The following is a 12,614-nucleotide window of genomic DNA, read 5'->3' as shown; positions in this document are numbered from 1 at the left end:
ATATATAAGGTGACGATGGAGGGAATAAAGGAAATCCCACATTATGAAAGATACCTTCAACTTCAGCTAATGCTAGTTAAGATTAGTATTGTTCGGGACAAACACAAAATGAAACAGAAAAAGAAGTTGAAGAAGAAAATTTGTGTAATTGGTGGTAAAAATGTTTGAATTATGAAAGAATTATTTCCAGTTTAGGAAGAACTGGTAATAATGGACTCATATCAGCGAACAAAAACACCTTGTTTCTGGTGGATACATGAAATAATTGTCAAATTAACAACCCTAATGTTTGTGGAGTAGCAGGTTATAAACCTTTTTTTGACAACAAATTATATACCTATAATATACCCAATAAAATATAATTTTTAATAGAAATTTAACAGAAATAATAATTTATGCTTGTTACTTAAAATATTGTCAGTTTTAAGTAACATACATAATTTCAATTATTTTAAATGTCAGTTATGGTGCGAAATTTTCAATATCTGGTACACAGATACTCATATATTCCTCTGGATACTGGTTGTTCTTAGTATTTCTTCATTTAATACAATGTTTAAAAAGACTTCACACCTCAATCTTCTTGCGACGATGACCCTAAAATATAAAAATTATAATATAAACACGTGCATATTGAAATTGTCACAAATATATATTGAAATGAATAATCCTTCTTTTAGATGTAGTTCTTTAACTGAAAATATTTTAAATTATAATTACACTTGTACAACCAGTCTATTTTTGTTAGAATTATAAATAAAATAACTTACGAGAAAATATTTGTATAATAATACATAGCTGAGATTATTGTAAACCTTAATCGATATAATAATTTCTCAAATTTCATCTAAGAAATCTCTTTCATTTGTTACTTCAAACATGCTTAAAAAGTATTTTAATTTTTTCTTTTTAATGTATAAATATAAATATTTTTATATACAAATTATTGACAATTCAATCTTTCTACCTCAATTTAAGCCAGAAAAGTTTGATCAAACAACTATAATTAAAAGAGGTTTATTTTTACAGATGTTTTTACATTTCAGGGTAAATTTTATTACGTTATGTGTCAGTAAATATGTTTTCAAAATGTTCAGAATGTATTTGAATGTTGCCTATTCAAATCTCATGTAAATATATGTAATAGTTTAATGTTTAGTTGTTCCATTTACTTGTTTCCAATAATTTTTTAAACATGTGCATCTTTGTTTCTATAATTAAAATGTACATTGGATTAAATAAACTCAAAGTACTGACCTTAAGTTTAACTTCTTTCGTATCAGATTCACTTTGTATGTATGTCAATTTAATCATTCATTTATCATGAGAAGACTGTAACATTCTGAGAGACACTGATATATTCTTCTGGACACTGGTTGTTCTTAGTATTTCTTCAATTAATACAATGTATAACAAGACGTCACACCTCAATATTCTTATCACCATTGGCTTATTAAATTTCGAAGGAGCTTGTTATCATACCTAAAATATAAAAATTAAACATGCATAATAAAATATATATAGAAATTGTGTTATTTGGGTTGCCTACCCCGACCGGAAACGTCTAACCGTTATATATTTAGTTGAATCATCTTTCTTTTAGATGTGGTTCTTTCTCTTCCCCTTTGCTCTATCGTTCACGACTGAAATAAAAAAATAATGTTGAATATATTGGAATAGTTAGCTTTTTTATTTCAAAAATATGGATTTTCTTTATTTTATTAATAAAATTGTGGTAATATTAATATTTACTAAAAATAAAAATATTTTTTACAAGAAATTCGTTGTGATATTCATGTATAATGAAAACATGTTTTCAATATTTTCAAAAACTTGTGGCACGGTGGTTCCTGGTGGAGAAAGCATGAAATTCCATTCCCCAAGAAACGTGCCAAAGATGATACACTCAATGCCTCGTCTATGTTTGGCAGTTATTAAAAATAGAGACTAAGTAAAGCAACTAAGTACTAATTACATTAAAGAAATCTATTCAAACAAATACATTTCTGGCAATTCTGAAATTGTCTCTATTTTTTTCACATGAAAATTTAAAGAACTTTGTAAATCAATTATTTTTCTGTTTTTTTTTTTCTTAAAGGAATTGAAAATATTATTTTCACATCACTGTACATATGTAATATTGTATTTATTGTATTTTATAGTCACAATACTTACTTTCAAGTAAACTTTGAAATAAATGGATAAATAAAATTACAGCAGGCCTTATTAATTTTCTAGTTATGGAACCATGTCTTTGATAAATAAAATATTTATGATTATATATTTTTTAAATTACCACAATTAAATTCAAATATGTGTTTCGCATCATTAAAATTCGAAAATTTTAATGAAATTAGTTTTATTTTAATTCTATAAAAAAGTAAAGTTGTCCTGAGAAAACCAAACTAACATTCTTGCAGCTTCCAATGCTTCATTGTCCACTATTAAAATCAATTAAATAACCATTGCAATTTATTGAGAACCTACACTAGTAATTTACTGTATTTTTAAAAAAATACTGTAAGACCTAGTTAGAATCACTTTGTTTTCAATGGAATTTAAAAAATTGTTAAAATCTGATTTAATTTTGTTGGCGATACGCATTTAAAATTAAATACTTTTGGGATACTTAATGAATTTATAAATGAATTATTTAACTAAAATAAATGTAAATAAATACATACTTTATCTGTCTACTATCCAGTTCCTTTCATTGTAGAAAAGACAATTTTTAATAATATAACATAAAAGTAATATAATTTAATTACTATATTATAAATTGAAACAATGAAAACCATTTTGTAACTTAATTAGTTTAATAAAAGTATTGAACAGACCAATTTTTAAATTAGTGTGGTATTAATAATTAATGTTAAGAAATTTAATACTTAAAATGTTGAAATGACAAAACTTTCACAGGAACTTGATGACAATGAAATTAACATTTGTACTGATTACATACCATTGGCAAATTAAATATAATATTTGCAAAGTTTCCTTTATCGCCAAAGATGTGTTGTGAAACTAAATAAATGTATGTGTTTATAATTATGTTTGCTATAGTTTTAAATATAATTATTACTAGTTGTTAAATTAAGTACTATTAATTAAACAAAAAATTGTTAGTTACTTTCTAATTTTGTTTCTTTGTTTAAAATGAAATATTTAAAATGTATTTTATTATTTTTCTTATCATAATCAAATAAAAAACAGATCACAGACAGGTTAAATATAATTTATAAATTGAAATAATGCATTTGTTGAAAAATATTTTATAACTTCTGTAATCATAATAATAAAAAAAGGGTTCTAACCTTCAATAATTCACTTTGTAGAAATTCTTTTTCAAAACCTCCAGCTTGATAGATACATCTTTGCCAATCTCTCCGTATTCCTAATTTAGGACGCCTGGGCATTTTCAGATGGGCTGGGTTTGATGAAAACACGACTCTTAGTCACTAGTTTCATGCACTAACAGGTGACCCTTGGTTTTCCTTAGTTGCAAACTACAATGCATAAATTAAAATAGAAACAAAAAATACACAAACAGGAACACTCACCATGACCAGTACAAATGTAGCATACAGTGGACAAAAACACCGACAATCCACGTGGTTACTCTGACAACAGTTGAGACAAGCTATATATACCGTGCGGTATATCAACAGATAATTACAGTTTAATATACAGGAAGGTACAAACGACTAATAAATCTGGTTTCACTACATCTGACTCTCCTCAACTTGGAAGTTACACTACAACGAGAGGTAACTTACCAAAATGTAGCTACACGGGATGATCCCTAACAATTAATAACAATAATATGCCTTTAATATGACTTTCATAATTAGGGTTTCCGGTATTGTTTGCATAAGCAAAATCCATTGTATTTATAAATATTTTCCATAATGTAAAAATCAATTCATTAACTAAATTTATTAATATTGAAAAAACATAAATGAAAAGAACAGGCTTACAATTCTCTAAGAATTCAGGTAGGGGTTTATTAAATCTTTTAATTAACTAATTTAATTTAAGAATATTTTATTAAATAGTTCTACATAAAAACATGTAGAAATCCAACCATTTAAACTTTGAACCAACTGTGCAACCACACCCTGGCCCTTGATAAGGGTTCGAAAGGAAATCCTTTATGTTAAAAACCAAACAACGTAAAGATTAAGTTAAGAATATTTTTGAATAAATTTTGTATGATTTTATAATTAGTATATGTAAGATTAGTTTTAAGAACACCCATTTAAATTTTAAAAAATTTGTGACAACCTAAACAAAGGGGTGGTTTAAAAATTCTCCGAACTAAACCATTAATAAGGGTTTTCTAGCTCCGATACATGATGCGAATGTAAGATCAACATATACTCACCAGTCTAGAAAGGGCTTAAAAGCACGTAAATTGGCTTTTACCGCAGTGGAGTACGGCTGGTTTTTCCTAGAAAAGTAGAACAATTTCAGTTAAGGACTAAAGTGTATTGGGACGGTATAATGAATGGAATTTCAAAATGTTATCAGACCAATTATAGAGATTATTGAATTGACGATAAGGTTCGGTCCCACCGTACGAGAAAAGTCCAAAATTTGTTAGAAGAAGCAAATATGTAAAGATTGAATTGACCAACGAAGCAGGTGTGGGATATGGTGGGTCAAGCAATTTTAAGGAGACTAAATCCAACCACAACTCCTCAGGAACTAATTGCAGCAATTCATAACGAATGGCCAATATTTCGCATGAAGGCATCAACAACTTATTTCTTTCAAAATCACGGCGAATTAATTCACTGCTTTAGAACAAAGGAACACATATAACATACCTGTTTTAGGCCAAACCAAACAAACAAATATGCTAGAAACTTTTATAATAAATGAATAATGTACAATAAATTATAATATATTATTCTCTTTTGTTCCCAAAAATATTAGTTGATACAAAAGTTTGTGTTTCTTTCACATTCGGGAGATAATTATAATACAAACTTTAGCGAAATTAATAGAGCTGGTTCAAATATTTTTAGCCAATTAAAATTCAATCAATGAAAACTTCCTGTCCACATTATAAATAACTCTTTTCACATCAGTTGTGACTGCCTACAAATTGACTTGGAATATATAGTTTTAAAAAATTTTAATTAATCATATGTAAACTTGCTACTTTAAAACTTTTTGTGAATTTGTTGACACCAATTATCAATAACATTTTTACCGTTCATAAACTAAATGATTGTCGTTTTTCCCAACAATAGAAAGAATTCTTATAATAACTGAACCTCTAAAAGTTTATTTTATATTGGACTTATCCTCCCTTTACATTAAAATCATTTTTTGAAAATTCTTTTTTTTATACTTTGTACTTTTATTAATGCCATTTATCAGAAAATTATGCGAATCAAATGCCTTAATAATTCAGTTGTTGAAACAATGTTAATCCTTGAAAGTATCTGTTTAAAAACTTATACAATAGTAAAAAGTGATAATATTAGACACAAAATCTCATATTTGGTGTTTATTTAGAAACAATTATTCAAGGTATTTGGAATCGTCAGAGTTTTAAACATAATAAACAAATTTAATGTTTATAACTTTCCCGCCTAAGTGGACAGAGTGATAGATAGGAGGCATTTTTCTCCAAAACAATGTATTTTTAATTCACTGAATTTCAATGCCCAAATAGAAGCCAATTTGTTTCATGTTTCAGATTTAACATAAATTTGAATTTTTAAAAAACTATGAAGCTATGAGTTGAGTCTTCACTGTAAAAATTAGTCATAAACAGTTTTTTTTTTCAATTCAATTTATTAATCAAAATCAAGATATATTCACAATCCACATTGTCAAAAAAGAAATGCAAGATATATAGAAAAATTTCAAAAGTGTAGTTACTATTGTATGAAATCCTTAAACAAATTATTTAACACCCAGAAGAACTAATGAAACAATTAAAAATTAATGGTTGCAGTACTTTTATTTATATCTTTGTTGTGATTTAAATGAATTGAAACTCTATATTTGACAATATTGAACTTGCTAATTATTAATTTTAATGTTCCTTTAGTTGTGAATGTTAGTCAATTAAATTAAAAACTGGAAATTTTTTTCTTTACAAAAACAAGTGAGGACAAGTATTGAAATTACCATGTTCATTTGTTTTAGTATTTTCCATAATTGATTTTGGATGTCCTCTCAAATCTACTACTACTCTCTACTACTACTATCTACAACCAACCAAGTTAGGAGGGAAGCAAAATAACACACACTGACCTTTAATAGCCTGGTTACTGGTGGGCAGCATGAAATATCTAATCATTGTTTTGTCAATGCTTCTTCAGTCATTGTCCCCTAAAAATATAAAATAATAAATTTGGCTTCAATTGGAGGTTCACAGTAAATCTGAAAACAAATATACATTAGTCTAAAACTGATCTAAAGTTAGTGTGAGTAGAATATTTACAATTTCTTAATTTGGTTTATTCTCTGTTCAGTTTCTATAACTGTAAGCTTGGAGTAGGATTATTTGAATCTTTAGCTGATGTGAATATACTTATTATTTGTTTGGAAGGCAATTTACTATGGAGCATTGGACTGTGTCTGCCTTCTCACCAAAACATTATTTAAACTGTTAGTCTCTTTTACTTCTCTGACTCACATTTTTTACCATATATTTCCACTAACAACCTAGAAACAGAGTTGTTTGGTTTAATCTTGCCTTATTTTAATCATATTTTCATTATTGACACATTCATTACCTTTGAGGTTATGTTTATATTCTTCTTGTGTTTCTTCGTCCTCAGCACTGTTGGGGAAATATGGATGTTTACATTACATACATAACAGTTATTTCAATTATTCAATTTATTTAATACTGTTGGGCATTTGAGTAAAACGCAATAACAACAAAAGATCGGTTATGTTGTACACGGTTCGGAATACAATATGGCGTCTTGTCTTGTTCCCGTTTAGAGACGTTCAATGTGTAGAAAATAAATTGACAAATAAGTAAGTAACCATAGATAGATCGGCTTTGATGGTTGTCTAATTTTAACAAATATTTATATTTTTCACATATATTATTGCATTATATATTAATTTTATATAATTTGGATGCGAGTACTGTAGTATTTTGAATATTTTGTGGTGGCAACGTTACAGGCCGTTTCGTTTTGCGTTACCTAGTAAACATGAGTATATTTCGTATTTTATAAATTCAAATCAAATTTTATGATGCAACCAATCCACCCACATCAACCAGTGTTCTCAATAATAAGGAATTCTTAGTAAAATCACCGGAAGCACAAGAGAAATTATATCAATCTATGGTTCAGACGACTGGAACACTATAAAATCAGCCGTGACCACTTACACTGCAGTGTGCATCCTCTTGCGTACCACAGGTGTCTAACTTGGGACCCCTATTATTCCTTTTACTCATCAATGACTTGTTAAGTTTGTTTTTATACTGTAATCTAGCCTATGCTGATGATTTGAAGCTATATTATCTATATTTGTTTTTGGAGACTATTGCAAATTTAAAACGGTACTTTTACAATTAATAAAAAATCCAAATTTAACATATTTAATGACACATATGATATTTATATTTATGATCTAAACTTAGAATATGACAGAATCTTTTATATAGATATTTTAAAACACTTTGGAGCAACAACTGAACTGAATAAAAATGAAATTATATTTTGGAATGTTAACGCATTAATATCTATGTATATTAATGAATTGTATAAAGAATTTCAACAATCAGTTAAAGTAAGAATTCCTCCAAGAACTGAACAAATAATAAATGTAAAAACAAATTTGATATTCAAAGAAGGCCTTTATTTAAAACATGTTTTTGATAAAAATTTATTATTGGCAGAAGCAATCGTTAAAGTAGAAAATCGATATTTCTTAACATCAGTCTGTAATGTAGGCGAAGAAGAAATCGAAACACGAATTAATCCAATTGAAATCTTAAAATTATCAAACATTAATTATATTAATAATCTTATTGAAAATATAAATGAAAATGATAATTTAAAATCGGAATCTCGAAATGATAGAATTCATTATTAATTAAGACTAGAACATTTAAATAATGAAAGATTTTTAATTGAAGAATTATGTTTAAAATACAATTAATTCTTTTACTTAAACAGGGATAATTTGTCGTTTATTATCGAGATCAAACATTGTATTGATATTGGAAATTCGAAGCCAATTTATACAAAATTATATCGACATCCGCATATTCATAAAGCGGAAGTTAAAAATCAAATTGACAAAATGTTGGATCAAAATATTATTCAACATTCTATATCCCCATGGTCCTCGCCAGTATGGGTAGTTTCAAAGAAACCTGATGCTAGTGGTAAAATTAAATGGCACGAAGTCATCAACTGCAGAAAATTAAATGAAGTTACAGTTTCAGATCGTTATCCTTTGCCAAACATTTCCGATATCTTAGATCAACTAGGCAAATGTTCATATTTTACAACTTTGGATCTTGCAAGAGTGGTCGGTCATCTTTCAGTGCTTTTTGAGTTTAGTCTGATTTAGAAGCAAGTTATATGTATTAATATTTATGTTAGATGTAGTTTATATATTAGTCAGTAATCTTATTTCTAAGTGGTTCAGGATTGGGAATATTTTTGTTTACTAATTAAAAGTATCTCCTAATGGGGTTTATGTAAACATTTCCCATTTTAAATAGGCCCATCCAAAAGGGCGGACAGCAGTCTGACACAAACTTTTGTAAAAATAACATCTAAGCTTGACAGTGTAAATTGTGAAAAATAAAGTTTTATTTAACTGTTAAATAGACTTATTTAGCTAGCACGAACAGTCAGTTAAAATATCTACGTAATATTCAATTCACAACAAAGATCTGTTTCTCCAGATTTTGGCAAGACATCCCATTATTGAGGCAAAAATTGAGCAAGAGGTTAATGCAGCGGCCGATGAGCAATATATATTATTATTATAACTCACTGGTAACTGACTAAATTAAAATATTTACAGAAAAAAACAATTCAGTTGAAAAGGTTGTGGGATAAGGTTAAGAGGAAAAGAAAGTGTGAATTTCGCGGAGGAAAGGTGGGAATTAATGGCTACAGGCGGTGGAGGAGCATTATTGTCTCCGAAACATCAGCCAGAAATTGATAATCTCTCTCATACGGATTACGAAACTTCAAATCCATATGATTCTGACGGCTTAATTTTAAGTCAAATTTCGAATTAAATTTAATTATTAAATTATATCAAAAATTAACTTAATTTTTCAACAATGTTTTGTTATTTTTAATTGCCCTAAGTTGAACAAAGGAAAACAGATTTATACTCATCATAGTACAATGCGATGGTGGTAGAAAATCGGGACTAAAAAACATATAAACAAATACATATCCACCATAGACATTTTAACAAAGTATTTAAATATATTAATTACCTTACGGTTGGAGGACTTTCGACGTCGTCGCAGTGCCAGAATTGTATCCTGGAGGACAAGAGGGCTAAAATATATATTCAGATTAGATTTTTCAACAAACTTCTTAAATATATTAATTACCTTACGGTTGGAGGACTTTCGACGTTGTTGCAGTGCTAGAATTGTATGCTGGGGGACAACAGGGGCTGGAACATATAGATAGATTACATTTTTCAATAAACTTCGTAAATATATTAATTACCTTACGGTTGGAGGACTTTCGATGTTGTCGCAATGCCAGAATTGTATGCAGGAGGTCAACGAGGACTAAAATATATATTCAGATTAGACTGTTCAACAAACTTTTTAAATATATTAATTACCTTACGGTTGGATGACTTTTGATAATGTCGCAGTGCCAAAATTGTATCCTGGAGGACAACGGAGACTAAGATATATATTCAGCTACCACGGGTGGAAAACTTTCCAAGGGTGGTGGTTTGACAGGCGCAAAATAGTGAAGAGGTGATGGTTCCCCTTTCAAAACCATCGGGGCCACCTCAGGAACAGGTGCAACAGCCACTGTGGCTGCCTCTCCATTCACCTCTTCTTCTGGTATTACGGCTGCCATTTTCGGTATTACAGGAGGAACAGCCGCCTGAATATTGGGTACGATGTCTCCATTATCAAATACCGCAATATCTGGGTTTATTACTAATTTTAGGCCATCCACGAGATGGCTTAGACGGCGAAGGAATGAACCTATGTCCTGTTCTTCCTGTAGTAGTCTTTGTGTGTTTTCTGCAAAAAAATATCATATTAATATTTTATGATAAAAGAGATGAGAGTTTACATACCTATACTCTTATTCAGACGTGTGTAACGCGCCCTGGGAGTATTTGGCTCTTGGAGGGAGTGTTGAGGGTGAAGGGGTAGACCATTGCCATACGCGCCCATTGTTCGGTACTAAATAACATCTATAGTAATAAATTGGTTTCATTTTTTTATACAATAAAACAATTATTGTTAAAATCAAATTATAAATAAAAATGTTATCAGATATTTTCATGTTCATTAAAATTCTGTCATGAAAGATAATGTTTGATTTCGTTTCATTTAATAATAACTTTAATTATTTTGAATTAGAATTCTCCTAAAGTAAGTTATGAAATAAAAAAATAACAAAATAGATGACAAAAAGTTATTATATTAATATAAGGGATGCATATTTTATTAATAGATATAATTATAATAATATATGAATATATTGAATATGAAAAGAAAACGTTCCATAAAAAAATATTTTATATACATAACTTACCGTTTCATTCGCAAAAACTCAAGTTGTTCTAAAGAGCTAAATTGTTGGAACTGTGGCAGTCCATGCCCGATTCATCGTCCTAGAGGCTTCGCAACTTCGACATTCCTTGCCTCCTCCTCCACATATATGGTACGAAGTGGCAAAAGCTTTCTGGTGGCACGGTTCCTTAAAATTTGCTAAAATAGCAAATTTTCAATCGCCTCCAAATTAACGACGTGATTATGGCCATTATTGAAAATCAAATCATTTTTAATAACACCCCTGGCACTGCACGACTCCCACCAACAGTAAAAATACACATGATTACCCAGAGAACCTGCAGGTAATATGCGTGTCCCGTTTCTCTATGAAAGTAGAGGGTACAATTGCTTCTATTCTCAATCACCACCATAATACGTTATATTTCGAGAAAAATAGCGAACACAACCGCACACAACGAGTTTTCGTGAAGAAGTAACCAAATATACTACGCATGCATACTGCACCAGCAAACCGGCTTTCCTCTGAACTTGTTATTTTCGTTAGTCACGTTCGGCACCTTTGGACTCGACACCAGTGTGGCGATTTCGGATACCGACTTTCTGGAGTCTAAGACCATTTTGGAGTACTCGTTTTCGTTTATTACGTTCGGCACGCATCGGTTTCCGAATTGAAACACGACTGCTGTTGAACCGCTAGCAGTTATTTATGACCTGTTTTTTTTTTAAGTCTTGTGTTTTTAGCCGCAAAGCGTATTAAGAGCGGCGTCTCCCTGTGTTAAATTCCCTATACAAACGCCGCCGACGACTTGGAGCCATTTTCAAAAACTACGCAATCAATCTATTTCAAATTTTGGGTGTGGATTAACAAATATTTGATCTTTCACATGACATAGTTTTAAAGTCGTAATTTTATTTAATAACAAAGTTATTGATGGTCAAATATAGGTCATTTTCTACCATTTTTGTACAGCAACTCATAAAATAAAGAATATTTTGGTAAATGAAATATGTCATGTCAAAGCTTAGATATTTAACAAGACTGTACGGTGACAATTTTCCTAGAAAAATATTGCGTTTTTTAGATTTGCTCCAAATTAGCAAAATAATAAAATTATTATAAAGGAAGGGGGGTATGTCCTGTGTTCCACTCATTATTCATAGATGGCCTATTGACTGGACGTATTCAGGGAAATTTGTACATTTTTATACCAGTTATTACAGCAATAAAATTTAAAAACTCTTTGATTCATAATACTACTAATTTCACAATTACAAAGTGGCCACATGTAAGAAAGCCACTGACATGTGAGTCTGTATCACACAAATTTATGTGATGTAAATATATATATATTTTAAACTCATTATTTAAATAGTTATCAAATTATTAAAATAGTAAATTTTTAACCTGGAAATCTAAACAGGATATTCGGCTTATTGTTCAATATAATATAATACAATACAATTTTCATTATCTGATAAATTAAAATCAAAACACTTTTTATATACAATATTTGTTGATGTATAATTACAGTAAACTGCGTAAACTTTGTAATTTGAATGGAATTTATAGGAATTTAACGTAGTGAAACAAATTATTTTAAAAATTAATATTTTATTAAATTGACATTTTTTCTCCACTTTTCCTACGCTTCTCTGATGTAGGGTGGATCAAAACATTTTAAATTTCACCCTCTTCTATTTAATAGTATCTCTTGTCCTAGACAATTAAAATAGAATCTTTCTAATTTCGAAAGCTTTTTGTTATTCTAAAAATTCGTCTTTATGAATTACTTCAACGAGAAGTTTTTCCTTTGGACCTGAATATACAATAAAATAGCATAGATTAGTTCCAATAATATTTAATTGATTTTATATCTGA

At 29.2% G+C, this 12,614-nt stretch overlaps 1 protein-coding gene and 2 long non-coding RNA genes across 3 annotated transcripts; all 3 read right to left on the bottom strand.

The window, feature by feature from the left end:
• Window positions 1-315: 315 nt before the first annotated feature.
• On the bottom strand, window positions 316-3,862 carry LOC126265880 (uncharacterized). Its single transcript, XR_007548362.1, has 5 exons — window positions 3,561-3,862; window positions 3,315-3,506; window positions 1,550-1,643; window positions 1,258-1,482; window positions 316-597 (listed from the first exon to the last, which is right to left on the bottom strand). It is a non-coding gene; the product is annotated as an uncharacterized LOC126265880 (long non-coding RNA).
• A 522-nt stretch (window positions 3,863-4,384) lies between these two features.
• Window positions 4,385-9,506, bottom strand: LOC126265886 (uncharacterized). Its single transcript, XR_007548368.1, has 5 exons — window positions 9,455-9,506; window positions 6,759-6,805; window positions 6,464-6,687; window positions 6,274-6,402; window positions 4,385-4,450 (listed from the first exon to the last, which is right to left on the bottom strand). It is a non-coding gene; the product is annotated as an uncharacterized LOC126265886 (long non-coding RNA).
• Window positions 9,507-9,873: 367 nt separating this feature from the next.
• LOC126265862 (uncharacterized) lies at window positions 9,874-10,913 on the bottom strand. Its single transcript, XM_049968746.1, has 3 exons — window positions 10,755-10,913; window positions 10,291-10,410; window positions 9,874-10,234 (listed from the first exon to the last, which is right to left on the bottom strand). Exons 2-3 carry the CDS (start codon window positions 10,388-10,390, stop codon window positions 9,882-9,884), a joined length of 453 nt encoding a protein of 150 aa, XP_049824703.1. The 5' UTR covers window positions 10,391-10,410; window positions 10,755-10,913; the 3' UTR covers window positions 9,874-9,881.
• Between the last annotated feature and the right edge of the window lie 1,701 nt (window positions 10,914-12,614).

Source organism: Aethina tumida, chromosome 6 (genome assembly GCF_024364675.1).
Source record: "Aethina tumida isolate Nest 87 chromosome 6, icAetTumi1.1, whole genome shotgun sequence".
Classification (NCBI taxonomy): domain Eukaryota; kingdom Metazoa; phylum Arthropoda; class Insecta; order Coleoptera; family Nitidulidae; genus Aethina; species Aethina tumida.
The sequence above is the reverse complement of the archived record's forward strand: the minus strand, read 5'-3'. Positions and strand labels throughout refer to the sequence as shown.

Bases quoted from the DNA above. Each gene is read 5' to 3' on its own strand.
- LOC126265862 (XM_049968746.1), bottom strand. From the start codon at position 10,390: ATGGGCGCGTATGGCAATGGTCTACCCCTTCACCCTCAACACTCCCTC. The intron at 10,235-10,290 runs GTATGTAAACTC...ATTTTTTTGCAG, and splicing joins ACGTCTGAATAAGAGTATAG to AAAACACACAAAGACTACTA.